The sequence below is a fragment of the Pangasianodon hypophthalmus genome, chromosome 1, assembly GCF_027358585.1.
Source record: "Pangasianodon hypophthalmus isolate fPanHyp1 chromosome 1, fPanHyp1.pri, whole genome shotgun sequence".
Classification (NCBI taxonomy): Eukaryota; Metazoa; Chordata; class Actinopteri; order Siluriformes; family Pangasiidae; genus Pangasianodon; species Pangasianodon hypophthalmus.
The window spans coordinates 31,315,648-31,330,198 of NC_069710.1; the positions used below are offsets into that span (position 1 = coordinate 31,315,648).

The 14,551-nt window shown below is 41.4% G+C and overlaps 1 protein-coding gene across 8 annotated transcripts in view; it reads right to left on the reverse strand.

Moving 5' to 3' along the window:
- The window catches only part of kmt2ca (lysine (K)-specific methyltransferase 2Ca), a 161,217-nt gene that overhangs the window by 21,203 nt on the left and 125,463 nt on the right, over positions 1-14,551 (reverse strand). For 4 of the 8 annotated variants that reach the window (XM_034305542.2, XM_034305555.2, XM_034305536.2 and 1 more), the window contains 14 exons: positions 12,680-12,875; positions 10,119-10,205; positions 9,787-9,834; positions 7,888-8,025; positions 7,655-7,684; positions 6,986-7,120; positions 6,712-6,865; positions 6,266-6,492; positions 6,114-6,187; positions 5,822-6,016; positions 5,059-5,205; positions 2,840-4,687; positions 2,406-2,740; positions 450-2,245 (listed from right to left, as the gene is read on the reverse strand). In XM_034305542.2, coding sequence (XP_034161433.2) covers positions 450-2,245; positions 2,406-2,740; positions 2,840-4,687; positions 5,059-5,205; positions 5,822-6,016; positions 6,114-6,187; positions 6,266-6,492; positions 6,712-6,865; positions 6,986-7,120; positions 7,655-7,684; positions 7,888-8,025; positions 9,787-9,834; positions 10,119-10,205; positions 12,680-12,875 — 5,410 coding nt within the window. The remainder of the gene's footprint in view (positions 1-449; positions 2,246-2,405; positions 2,741-2,839; positions 4,688-5,058; positions 5,206-5,821; positions 6,017-6,113; positions 6,188-6,265; positions 6,493-6,711; positions 6,866-6,985; positions 7,121-7,654; positions 7,685-7,887; positions 8,026-9,786; positions 9,835-10,118; positions 10,206-12,679; positions 12,876-14,551) is intronic. The other 4 variants (XM_034305552.2, XM_034305562.2, XM_034305559.2 and 1 more) reach the window with 4 other exon arrangements.

Consider the following 14,551-nt stretch of genomic DNA (forward strand, 5'->3'; position numbering starts at 1 on the left):
TTCAGGTGGTGGACTGTGACACAATCTAGCCACATGGAAAAAACATGTAAAAGCATCAGTCTTTCCAAGCTACGTTTGATAATCAAAACCCCTCCAAATAGATGATGTACATCCTCCAAAAATTCTTGAGTTGTCCCCTTTAAAAACAGCATGAAAAAAGTCACATGCACCAACTTATATATCAACTATAAAATGAGTAACAACATTGAGGCTTGTGTTCTAATTAGCTACCACAATACAGCAGCTGGATTTCAGTCTGACTGAACAGAGTCACATTTTACTATGAGAGTAAATGCATGTGGTTAAAATTTTATCAGCATACAATCCAGATACAAGATGCATGAAATGACCAGGTGTAAAGGGGTCTTACAGACCTCTGACTTTCATAGCACTGACTTGCATATCAACGAATGATCAACAATTAAACAGCAAACGTACGAAAGTCTTACCAATATTAGGGAAAAAGGGGTCAGAAGAACGTTGGCGAATCATAGCTTGCATCTGCCTCTGTTGTTGCTGCTCCTGCCTCTCCTGATCCAACAGATCTTGCAGAAGGAGGGGTTGCTCATCTAACAGCAGTGGCCTGTTTGGCTGGCCCTGCTGTATTTTTGGCCCTTGCTGCCCTATGGACCCTTGTGAATACATCACCTGCTGGGCCTGTGGATGGAGAGTGTGGGGGACAGGTTGCTGGCCACCCAGCATGGGCAGGTTTATATCAACTTGCTGGCTCGGTGAAGCTCCAAATCCTTGGACTGGTAACTGCTGACTGCCAACTGGCAACGTATTTGGGTTTCCCAGTGGTGCTCCATGAGCGAGTGATGTATCCATTCTGTGTCCCACTGTCATTGCAGAGTTCATCCCATGGTCTTTGCTTTGTCCCTGCAACATTATGCCCATGTTGGGCTGAAGTTCTGGACCATGGTTAGACTGGACAAGATTACCCTGGTGAGGGGGTGCTACAGAGCCAATCCCAGAGTCATCAAGTTTCTCTTTGGTTAAAAGGCTTGAGAGCACTGGAGCAGAACCAGAAGGGACCCCTGCACTTGATAAACCAATCTGCTGAGGTGATTCCTCAAATAGACTGGACATTTCTCCTTGGCTATTTTTGCTGTCTAGAGGCCTGTTGTCACCAACAGAGTGGTCCTCACTGATGACTGAATCCTGTTTTACCTCTGTTTTTATAGTGCTTGTTGTCAAGAGACTACCAGTGTTTTCCACTTCTAGGTTCTCTTCTTGTTTGCCATGAGAAGGCGGCTCACCATTCTCTGATTTATTCACTGTTTGAGGAGATTTCTTCTCAGAAAACACCTTTTGAAGGACTGAGGTTTCCCCATGATCATCCTCTATGGGGTCACTCAGATCTAGCTCCTCATTGAACATATCCTTCTTGTCCTCAAGATTCAGCTCAGGATCAGCATAAGCAAGGAGATCAAATTTCCCAGATTCAATGAAATCATCAAGGTGAAGGTCATTTGTTTCCAAATCTATATCCTTGCCATCATCTGCATCAAGGTTTAAGTTTTCCAAATCATCATCAACCAAATCTTTAACCTCTACATCCTCAAGGTCCTTTACTGCTGAGTCATCTCCATCTAACTTCTCCTCTATTCCATCACCACAAGGCAATGGGATCTCTTCTGTTGGACCCGGGACTGTCCCAGGTAGAAGTGTTGGTTGCGTAGAATTAAGTGCTTCACCACTAACTGAATGAGTGATTGTGGTTGACAGTGGAGGAGGTTGTGGAGCAGTATTCTCTGGCATGTTTGCTTGTTGATGCAAATTCTCCATGCTTGCTGACATTTGCAGGTGCCCAACAGGTCCTTGCTGTGGTTGACCCATCATTGGAGTCAAAGGCCGTGGACTCTGGGTCCCAGGAAAGGCCATATTTTGCCCTCCCATTAAGCTTGTAGAAGATCTTTGGGAATGATTTGGATGGTCCAAGATGTTGGGTGGCAGAAATGGTAGTCTGACTCTATTCTCTGGTGCCCTGTGTCGAAGCTCAATAAAAGGCTGGCCCATTATGTTGTGCTGTTGCACTGGAAGGCCACGTGGTGGAAAGTGTTGGGGAAGGCCCATTTGAGGGTTGCCTCCCATTGTTCTACCTAGATCAACTGACAGAGACCTTCTCATCTGGGGTGGTACATTATCAACCACTGGTCTGCCTTGCATTTGGTGGGGTGGCCGGAGGAATGACTCCTGACCTGCTGCACCAGCTGCACCAGCTGCACCAGCTGGAAATCCAAACCTGTGGGGGGAAAAAAAATTCAGATAAGTGTAAGATAAAATGAGAAAAAAAGAATTATTTCACAACGTGGATGCCCAAAACTCTATATACTTCATTTAAGAGAAGAATAAGTGAAGAAGAGAAGAATAATTCTTCTCTCTTAAGAGAAGAATAATCTCACCTAGACCCTTGTGGTCTCATGGCCATATTGCTCATATCCCTGGAAAACTGAGGCCGAGGACAATGAGTCTCATCAGGGAATGGTGTTCGTGGATCAGCGGGGAAAGGTCCAGGAAATCTCTGACCTCCATGCAATGGTGAAGCTCTCACAGTTCCAGGATATGGTGGTGGAGGGCGACCTAAAAATACATCGCTTGGTTGTGCAGAATCTTCCTGTGACCAATGCAATGGCGTGCCAGGTGTAGGAGTACCAGTAGCCTCTTGAAGTCCTTTCTCCTGTCTGATAGCACTCTTTTGCTGCTGCTGTTTTAGGATTAGCTGGCGTAATCTCTGACGCTAAGAACAAAAAAAAAAAAAAAACAAAACAAAAAAAAACATAGAATAAGAAAAGTGCTTTAAATAGCTAAAGAAAATTGTTTATTTATTAGATTTTACCTGTTTAAGTTTTTCCTCTGTATCCCCTAGTGGTGGTTGCATTGGGTTCTGAACATCAGTAGAGCTGCTTGTAGTCGAAGCTAGGCTTTCACCTGACTGTGGACATGGGGTCATAGGTACTTGCTCAAAGGGGTCATGTATAGGGGTTTGATTACTATTAGTCTGTGGCAAGGAGAAGCTTTCATCTGAAATGCCAATATGTTTGGGGGTTTGAGAACCTGGGCCAGATGGATGAGCAAATGGATCTGTCATTCTGTTTTGAGCCTGCTGGCTAAATGGATCTGAGGTATGAACCATAGGGCTTGGCCTTGGGGTTCCAGGAGGTTGAGCAAATGGGTCATTGAGAACTGGTCTTGGTGTTCCAGGTGGTTGATCATACGGATCTGATTTGGTTGGCCGAGGTGTTCCAGCAGCCTGTGTGTATGCTTCTGCATTTCTCTGATTACTTGGTGATTTAGAGTATCTTTCTCCTGCTGCTGGCCTTGGAGTACCTGGCATTTGGGCATATGGATCCATAGTGTGAGATGGAGACTGCCTGCAGCTAGATGACTGCGCCTGAGAAAACTGTTCTATAGGTCGAGGTGTAGAAGGAGGCACTGAAAATGGATCAGAATGTGGCCTTGGAGTACCGGGAGGCTGGGTGCAGGGTTCATGAGGTCGGGGAGTACCAGGAGGCTGAGAATAGGGATCAGCCATTTGTGAAGAGTACTCTGGTCTAGGTGTAGATGGTGCCTGTGCATAAGGATCCCTTTGAGAATGCCTGGTTATTGGCATAGGTTGTGCAAAGTGACCTCCTGAAGCCTGACGCATCATTCTGCCATCAGCGTTGAAAGCATCTCCCAAAGATGGATGAGGAGTTAGAGGTTGATGCGCATAAGGATCAGTTTGCTGACCCTGAGTAAAGCCATCTGATGATCCACGTCTCATGCTTAGCTGTCCTGCACTGAAGGAGTCTTGGGGGGGATGTGAGGGAGGCATGGGAGTTTTAAAAACTGGCATAGAGCCAGCTTCATTACTTCCAGGAATGGGTGTTAGCAGTGGCCTTGAGTAAGGGTCTGATAGCACAACACGCGGAGGCATTCGCTGGTATGTCTCTGATCTCTGGTTTGGCCTGGTGAAATCTCCAGATGTAGTATTAGCCAACATGTATCTACTCTGCTGTTGCTGAAGATGCTGCTGCTGCTCTGATCCAGAACCAGGCCTGGGGGGACCAAGGGGTTTCACAAATGGGTCTGCAGGCCTGGGTGTGTCTGGTGGCTTTGAATACACATCAGCATTTGCAGGTGTTGGTGAACCAAAGGACTCGTGGGCTGGAGAGGGCCTGCCCCTTTCCGGCATGTCAGATATTGAGCATCTATGAGGTGTACTTGATCCTGATGGTGGGGGTCGAGGAGTACCTGCCATTTTAGCATATGGATCCCAAGGAGAAGATGGACGGGAGCCTGATGAACCTGGAGAAAACATCTGAGGAGACTGAGGCTGAGATGTTGACCCCTGTGGGTACTGGGTATCCTGGGTGGGAGTTTTTGCTGCTGATGATGGGGGTGGCAGTTGGGGACGCAAAAATACATCATCTGAAGATGAGCTTGAGGTTGGTGTCCCAGGAATTTGGGGCCTCAAAAAGGTATCCTTGATTGCCGTGGGCTGTAGAGGGGATGTGTTGCCTCCACCGGTGGGCTGAGGTGTCATGGGACTTTTATTACCACTGTTAGGGGTATCTCCACTTGACTGGCCACTGAATTGTTGCTGCTGCTGTTGCTGTTGAAGTTGCTGCTGTTCATTTTTAACCTGTTCAAGCTTCTGCGTCGCTTCAATCTTCGCCTGCTGTTTGCTCTTTTGTCTCATTTGCTGCCATGGAAACCAGAGAGCAAATGAAACACTTCAGTTGATGAAGCAATTAGACTGAATTTTAATTTTATGTTTATCTAATGCCAAAATGCTCTTTCCCCTCATTCCTTAAATAGGTTTTGAGCATTTAAAATGAATTGTTAAAACATGCAGGGAAAATGTTAATATGTATAACAATATCACGATGACTTTTTTTTTTTTTTTAAGGCCAATACCTATGCTTCGGGTCAAGGGAAAATATACCAGTATAGGAAAAAAAACTTTTCCCTCTACAACTCAACCTTCTGCATTGTTTCCTGCATCTTGTAAATTTGTCTTTATTGCTTCTTGGCAGATGAATGCCAAAACTGTGCCTCGCTTTGGGATCTTACCAGAGATTTTTTTCCACATCCTGCAGCTATAGATGCTTGGTTGGAATGTCCAAAAAGGACGTCTTTATTTGTTGATTTTATGGCTTTGCTTTTTGGGACCTTTTCCTGCTGCTTCTTAAGGGGTCCCAACATCTGATTTAACTCTCCCTTTTAAATGCAAATTAAGAATTAGTAGACTGTATGGCAATTCCAAATGTAAAGAAAGAAATAGCCACTTAACCATGCATTTACATAATATTTTGCTACAGGCCATGTTGGCTTTACAGAAAATACCCATCATGCACAGTTGAGGTAACCCTGCAGAAAACTTTTGAATTAGGGGAAATTTCCATGTTATGATTTTTCAGCATTCAGAACTACAGGCAATTTCATTTTAGGCTTATTGCCCAGATATCATGTTAATCTCAAACAGTAACCAATTTAGTACTCTTGCTGATAAAAAAAAATAAATAAATAAAAAAATTAAAAAAATAGTTTTCCTCTAACTGCTGTCTGGATTCAATTGACCTAAACATGAACTGTGCTCTAAATCCATGTGACAACCTCTTTTGTCCTGATCTTTAGTGACATGGTGATTTAATGATGTTAGTCAAACGGCAAATCCAAATGAAGTCAATTAAGGTTAGGGTGATGGAGCTGATCAAAATTCATAAAGCCAGAGCCTTGATCATTGGGTAAGAAACCCAGCTTAGCACTACATTATTAAAAGAAAAAAAAAGAAAAAAAAAAGGAAAAGAAAAGAAATCCCAGGGCTGTCAATCACCTGTCTGAATTTCCACTCCTGCTCATGTTCAGACTCCTTTTGTTTGAGGGGGTCTTTGAAGAGCTGCTCAGTGTCCATGGACATGCTTGGGTCAAAATGGTCAGGAGCCTGCTGCTGTTGCTGTCTCTTCAGTGTGTCATTAGACAGCTGAACCTTATTTATGCGAAGGGCTGCTCGGTTATCCCGAGCCATTTGCTAGAAGGTAGAGGGAAAAATAAAAACCAACTACACTTTCTTTGAATGTTTACAAATGTAAATCAAATCCAAATGCGAAAACAATGGTAAATCTTACCACATATGGAGCTCTTTCCTGAGAACTTGCCTTTCTCCACAGTTTTGCAATTTGCTTTACCCTAGTCGACCAATCTATAGATAAAATTCAAACAGTTAGTCTCTAGACATGAACTACATCCAGTCAGACATTGTAGGGGAACAGGTACGCACCCGGAAACTCCTCTCTCAGGTTGGGAAAATTGACATTCGTGTAGAGTACAGGTGCCACAGTGGCCATCTCTCCAAGGGTCTCCTCTTTCTCCCACTTCAGTGTACTCCTCTGGGCGTTGGACATGGCATCTGTTTCTGGCTCTGCAGGAGGAGCTGGACCAGACACAGGGACAGCAGCACTCCAGGGACCCACCATATCACTCCCCATCTGGCTGAACTTCTTCTCCCTATAGAGACACACCTCAAGCTGTTATGTTATCTTTTAAAAGAAAAAACAAACTCCTAAATTATCTTCTACTATTGAATTACCAGACTTAACTGCAGTGTTTCTCAAAAGATAAAGATATGCCAGTTCTAGGTAAGGAGTAACATCCAGCTATTAAAGAAAATTAATCCACACCTTCATATTCAAGAATTCAACAGCGTTGCACTATAATTTGTCTTACCTCATGCTTTCAGGAAAAGGCATCCGGTGAATGGGAGAGAAAGTGCTAGAAATACCAGCTCCAGACATCATGGAATTTGTGGGAAAGACTGGATTTGGACCCATCATACCATTCATAACAGGCATGCGAGGGAACATAGTATTATCACCTGAAACTGAAACCAAGAAGATTTAGCTGCTCCAACAAATAATAGTAAAGTGTATAGTAATAGTGTAGCATTTCTATATATATATTTTTTCTATTCATGGGCATACACAGTAGTGAGGAAAGATACCTGGTCCTTGCTGCGGCACTGCCATGACTGGCACATTAGGGATGGTGTTGGGAGGCTGTGCTAGTTGAGATGACTGACTGGTGCTTGGGCTTAACACTGCTGTAAACAAGTCTTCCACATCTTTCCCTTCTAGTTCTAAATAAAGACGGGGGTCTAGTTAACATTTGAGGCCACCAATACGCATCACATTACAATAATGATACATGACTACTAACCCTTTACCACCCAGGTATAAATAATTTTAAAAGCAATTTAAAGAACAGATGTGTCAGAGAAGCAATACATCTAGGGGTCTTAGGTAAGTTAGTCAGTTCCTAGCATAGGTACAGCCTATACATTATTAGATACATTATTGTCATGTGACGCACTAATGAACAAGCGCAACTTGCTTGGCCAGAAGTGTTTATAATAAACGACAAAACAATCAGTTTGTATTAAAATGAGGTGTGTAGTGAGCATAGAATTTTTAGTATGATGAGCATGCATGCGTTGTGAAGACACGCCCATCTCTGTAATTTACAGACAAGTTGCTTACTCCATGTGAATTGATCATGATTACTACTAAAGTCCTCCAGTAACTGTTAACATACTTAACACACATACCGTATGCAAGGCAATCTTAAAATGTCCCAATATTTCTATAGTGTAATAATAATTAGACATACAAACCTGGAATCTGGAGCTTGCTGAGAATAGCCCCTAAAAATCAAATAGATAAACATCAGATTACATGGAAATTTATTCAACGTTGTGTCAAAGCCAGTTTAGCTTTATCAGAAAATTAGGTATTACTTGAAAATCACAACTACTTTTATCTAAAACTACTGCAGGCATCGAGAAAGATACAATGTTCCAGGCTTGCATTTATTAGTCAGGTTTGCATATTAATCAGAGATCCTCACCATCAGTCACCATCTTGTCCAGTTCAGGGCTGAGAATCACGTCCAGAGATTCTTCCTGCAGTTGTCGAGGTCCCCGGGCAGGAACAGGCTGAGACGGGCCTGAGGGGTCATCAGAAATGGCCCCAATATCCAAACCAGCTGGGGCAAGAAAGGGTATTGCGTTCTCATTAGATTCATACTGAGACAAGGACATTTCCTGAACATTCAAACCCAAGAGAAAAGTAAAATAATAAAAAAAAAATCTCAGGGCTGTCAAACTAGGAAGGCGAAAATCAGCGTTGACAACCAATTTATTTTCTACCGCGTCTGAGTGCTCAGACAGAAAAAATAGAACGGGGAAAAGGAAAAGCGCGTGAGGACCAATCTTTCTTGTCATGGTAAAATAATTTTTCTACATGCTTATGTTTCTTCCCCCTCTCCCTTCCCTCCCCCTTAACTCAATTTTCTGTGAATAACAGGAACCTAATTTGTGTTGCCTGCCAACCAAGTGTGGGGAGAAAAACTAGAAAAAAAAAAAACTCTGTATCCTGCTATATTAAAAGAGAGGAGGACATAATCAATAAAGAATAATATGCAATTTCAGTGATTAATCCTGAAAGGGCAGAGAGTGGGTTCAGCAAATCTTTGTAAGATCATTATATTCAGTTACTGAACTAAAAAACTTTGTATAGTGAGGAGAAAAAAACCTCCATGCTTTCTTTTTAAATAAAACCAAATCCTCAATACAAGTTCTTTCCCCAAAGTTAAGCTCATTTGCACACTTGTATTTTTTCCAGACCCATTTGTCCTTAAAGTTTCGTATATTTGGCGAAGTATGAAAGCTCAAATGATCCCTAGTGGTCTGGGGCTTTCAGACTGGTCAAATTTGTCCCATTATTTCCTGTTTCAAGCCCGGTGATGAGGGGGAAAGTGTTATTATGGTCAGCAAAGAAGATGGAACACCTTAGGGATATATAAAATCAGAATTTCACACTGGTGCTCTGTAATTAGCTCACCTTTGTGGTGCAAGTGCTGTGACTAAGACCACCGTAAAAAAAACTTGCATCTTGCGCCAGACTGCATGGCTAAAAATCTTCTTATAATCTTTATATTCCTGCTCGATGACACAACATGCATCCAATAAGAGCTGTACTGCACCACTGGAGTGTTGGTCCCGAAGGAAATTACCAAATAAAAAAAAAAAAACCAGCAAACGGATGAACTTAGTGGTAACTACGGCTCAAACCTGAGGGCATCAAAAGTGACGTATGGAATTGCACAAATGATCCACGAAAGCAAACCTGTGATTATGAGCCTAAAACCCAAAACGAGCCCAGAATTGGCCCTGGATGCGAAGTCAATGATTTGGGCTAAGAGTGAAAACAACCCGAGACATTGCTCTCCTCAACATCCTGTCAATCTGCTTGATGAGCGATGTGCATGTGTCCGTGTCAACTAATGGTATTGTGTATGTGTATTTAAACCCACACCTGACCTTTACTTTTCCACACTTTCACTGCGGTTAGCACTCAGAAAGAAATTAATTATGAAGCTGTCACTGTAAGAGCAGGCTTCACTTAGTTAATCCACCTTTGCCACGTCTAGCTAAAACATAAACATACAGATGTAACGAGGTGAACCCCGACATCAATCCAGTTCTCACATCGGCTTCAGAGCCAGAATAGAGCTGCGTGCAATTTCATTTCCTAAGTGGTTAGTGTAAAATAAAAAAAAAAGAAAGCCAGAGCACAGAAGTGTGTGAGTGAATGAGTGTGTATGTGTATATGAAAGGGCAAGAAAGAGACATGCAGAGCTTGAGAGAACCAGAAAGTGAAGGAGGCGTGTTGAGTGGCCTCGGGGGTGAGAAAACAGGACAGCTCTACTCTTACAGCCAAAGCTGCACTACTACCAAGCTCTTACCGAACGGAGAGGGGGAGCTGTCCACCTGGAAAGGGCATAAATCAAGACCTACAGGAACCCAAACCAGATAAAATCAAAGCGTTAAAATCAAAATAAAGCACAGCAAAGCCAAAAAAGATGATGCACAGAATGAAAGCAAACCAGGACCATTGCAATGAAGCCAAACAAAATGTGCAGTAAAATGTGTGAACAACGTGAAAGGAAACTCAAAAGAGAATGCTGCAAAAAGGTTTTGACCTTTCCATCAAAGGATTTGGGTTAGGTAGAGCATTTGCAGAAAGGGGCAGAGCCGGGAGGCTTAGCCAGGGACTACACTCGGGATGGGGGTCTACCTGAATCATGGCCTGCATCCGACAGCATCCCGAGGAGATCATCGTCTGAATGGAGAACCAACTCGGTTAAGGGATCCTGTGCACTGGCTGAAGATTGAGAAAATAGGGGTTTCTGAGCCTACTGGCATCTTACAATATATCAGACCACAACTATACCTGAGAGAAAGTGCTTGGAAAATATTTCGAATGTTAGGGGTGTAAAGATACACTCTGTTCAGGATTCGATTCAGTTCACGATACGGTGTTCACGATTTGATTCTCAGAATATTTGAACAAAATTTGAATAAATAAACATTATGACTGAAAATACTCCTTTTTATTACAGAATCATACACAATGCAAAACAATGTGCATTTCTGTCTGTATAAAACTACATAAATTAAAAACTGCTCCGAACAGATGTCTGATATTGTGCACAAAATGTACTAAAGGTCCACCATATCTTAACAATAAATAAATTTATAAATTCTCCCTAAAATTTTGATTGAATAAACGAAGTGCCTGGAGCTCCATAGCGAAAACAGAGCTCCAAAGTCGGCTAAAATACCCTATTTCCCCTACCTCTTTCTCAGACACTGTAAATTGGTGCGGGGATGTTGAAGGGCTACTGAAGAGCTCTTTGTAACTGTTATAATGTGGTCATGTAACCATATAACATATAACACGTGTCAGTCGTGACTATCCGGCGCTTTCGGTCACTTCATAGATGATCTCGCAGGCTCTCCACGAAAATATGTGATCATGTGACTAGCATGCTGTCTGTATATTTTAAATCTATAGGTTTAGATTGAGACCTCTGGCGTTCAAACAGTGCACATTTCCGATATCACATGCCGATATCGCACATTTCCACGATGCACATCGTCACGTTTTTGCATCATGTTGTCTCATGTCACTATGTATCGTTACACCCCTACTGAATGTAAAATTAAACATAATGATAAATAATGATAAACAATGTTAAATCAAAGCTGTACAGTTAAACTTAAGATTAAAAGAAGCATAAAAAATCTGAAACAAATGACGCTCATGACAATGATTAGACAAGCAGATTTGAGAACTTAAAAAAAAAATTTAACAAAAGTTCAAGAAAGTGTTAAATGTGAATGTGTTACAAATTCATGGCTAAAACCGGCTTTACACTGTATGATTTTTGACCCCATATTGCGACACGCTCACCGGCGGCTGATTGACTCCCACTGCGACCAAAGACAGCTCTGGAAATGTGAATTTTTTTTGTTTAAAATCTCACTGTGAGCATTGCTATGACGCACATCTAAAATCCACCAATAGGAGGACGGCACGGTATGACACCAAACTCACGGCATAGCTACAAATACGGAAACGGCAAAGGTAAAACCTACAGAAAACATGCTAATGAACAGAAGATATATCCTTATTACCTCAAGCTCACATTGAAGAAAGTTTGTGTTTATGTGAGCTCGTTATTTTTATTTGTTTATTTATTTTTTGCATGAGCCCGGATCTTGCTGATTGATGATGTAAGCAGAACGTATTCATTTTCTTTAATTGCAAGTCTATCATTAGAGGCTCTTCATCGTATAATTGGACATGTAAAATGTATTATTGCACAGTCTGTTACAGAATTTGGGTTTTTTACAGTGTGACGAATAATAACCTTAAAAGACCGCTGAAATGACACAGTGTAAAACCAGCTTAAGACATTAAAAATAAAAAAAAAAAACCCACTAAATAGAGAGATTAAATAAAGATCTGCAGAATAGAGACGTGATACTTAGATAATAGCCTCAATTTCTTTGTGTCTATGTATGTCCTTGGACAAACAAGCAGACCTAAAAGTATTTTCTCCCAATGAACACAAGCAAGGCTTTCAAAACGCAGCCCTTTGATTACTGGGAGTTTTATCCTTTCCAAAGTGGCCAGACGGGGGAACTCTGGGAACTCGGATGAGAGCTGGTAAATTGGGTTTTAAGTGCAGCTTAGGCCTGGCTAGCACTGAGGGCTCCTAGATGAGTGCTGGGCTGTGGGGCAGGATTTAAATGAAGCATGACAGAACTGAGGATGAGGAGGCACAGTGGACAATGAGTTGACTGAAATGAGCCTCTTCTTGAACTGCCTTCAAGAATGTACTTGTTAAGGATCAAAGAAGACTGAAAAAAAAGGTCCAAAGCTGCGTCAGTTTTTTCCTCTAGCAAAAATACAAACAAATGTACGCCCTCATGCAGTGTGCTCAGAGATAAAATAGTGTGCTTTAGCTTTATGCTGTGCTGTGGGAGAGAGCGAGAAGAGAAATAAACTGATAAAGTGCATTATCCTTCCCTACAGACTTCAGAGAAGCCCACAGCAGGAAAACAGGATCTGATGTGGCAGCATTTGGGCAGGAAAGATATATTATTTCCCAAATTATGGAGGACTATTCACAAAGAATATATACACCAGTACGATTTTGAGTGCACCGAAGAAAATGGAGAAAAGAAGAAATTAGAAAAAGAGAATGGGACTTGGACAGATATATGTCTATCTATCTATGTGTGTGTGTGTGTGTGTGTGTGTGTGTGTGTGTGTGTGGATGAACATACGCAGTGTCCCAGCTTTTCCAGAGATGGGAGTGGCTGCGGCACTGAGGAGTGGATCTGAAGAGGGATCCAGAAAGCTGGAGTTAACGCTGGGCGGTTTGCTGTCTCCGTGTGCCACCTCCTCCTCTACTGGCCCCGTCTCCAATTCCTGCTTACTCTGTTTACTCTTATCCAGAAGTTCCTTCCCAAAGAAAGCCTCCTGGAAGACACCAGCAAACACAAAAAGCAATGAAAACTCCTAAAGTCTTAGGAGCTGATAGAGAAAATGACAGCTCTCTAGAAATAAACCTATTAGAACCGTGAAGCATGGTGGTGGGAGTACAACACTGTAGGGCACAATGTTCCAAGGGTCAGCCTAAATGACTAAATGAGGTCTAACGACGTTTTAGAAAAGAGTGTCAGGGATTTGGTGAGCTCATACAGCATGAAACGTGTAAACCAAAAACACTGTGGTTTAAAAGAATAAACTGAAACAATTCTGTTGTAATAGTAACAGAAATGATCTGGTGGTGTTGTGAAATAATACAAAATACTGTTTAACTACTGGGCAGGATTGATCAGAAGCTACAAAAAAAGTGTTTAACTGGGATTATGTAAGTACATTTAAAAATAATTGAAAAATAATTAAAAATCTAAAAATAATAAAATATAATGCATAATCAAAGAAGTAAATTAATACAAATTTGTAATTAAAAAAATAATTATAACATCTGTTTGGGGGAAATAAACAAACAAATAGATAAACAAACAGCCTATTACATTGTCCTACTCTTACTTTTTGTATGTATAGGATAAGGTAAATATAATTTGGGTCATATTAGCTTGTTATCATCGGTCATGGATCAGTGCTGATTCCATTTCAACCATCGCCAATATGCAATTACATCACCCTATTGTCTAGTTCTAGCTTAAACCAGTTCTTCTATGAAGATATGACACTATAATATGTGTAATGTTGCTTGAATAAATACTGCTGTCTTTATTTACTCTTATGTTGATGAAAAGAACATTTTAATCAGCCACTCATAAAAGCACATATAAACAGATGTTCAAAGTACAGTCACACTTTTGTAACGAACTGTAAAAAGGAAGACACATGGACATAAAAATGTTAAAGACGAGCTCTCTTGCTAAGTAACTTCGTAGCACTTCACTATATCTGACAGAGCTCAACTATCAATCTGACTGCGCCCTGCTGCGCTAAAACATTAAAAGCCTAATGCGCTGGGATTTAAATAATTGATTAAAGTCATGTCTCTGGTGAGGACCTTTAAGTTTAATTTGAGGCTTGCTGAACAAGAAGAGCCCAAAATGACAGCTGGTGCACTTAATGCATGGCCGGCTTGCCAGCACTGAGCGTGAGCATCCTTTTGAAAGCAGACGTGTTCACACTGATGAGTGGAGATCTGTTCACACTAATGCCAAACCCAAGTCTTACTCCGCAGGGGCATGTAGCTTTTATAAATACAGTGATGAATAGCTTTTATTTTTGCTGAAAGCTAACAGAGGATTAGGCTACAACAGAGGAAATGATGGCTCTACTCAAAAACATTTAATGTCTAAAGACGTTTCTTGATTTTGTAAACGCTCATGCCGACTGTGAAGCATGGTGGTGGTAGTACAGTGCTGTAGGGTCTAAGGGACTGAACAGCTTGTAATCCCTGAGTCTAAGTTTTAACAAGAAATTATGGTTACATTTAACAAATCAGAAACTTAAGAGGTTAAGATGTTGAGCCATAACAGTTTGTCCCTTCATGAGCAGATAGACCTTTTAAACATTTTTATACCTTAAACCAATATTTTGGTGCTACAATTATTTTACCAAAAAACAAAAAGTCTGATCCAACTCTATAACTCTAAGGTCTGAGAATACAA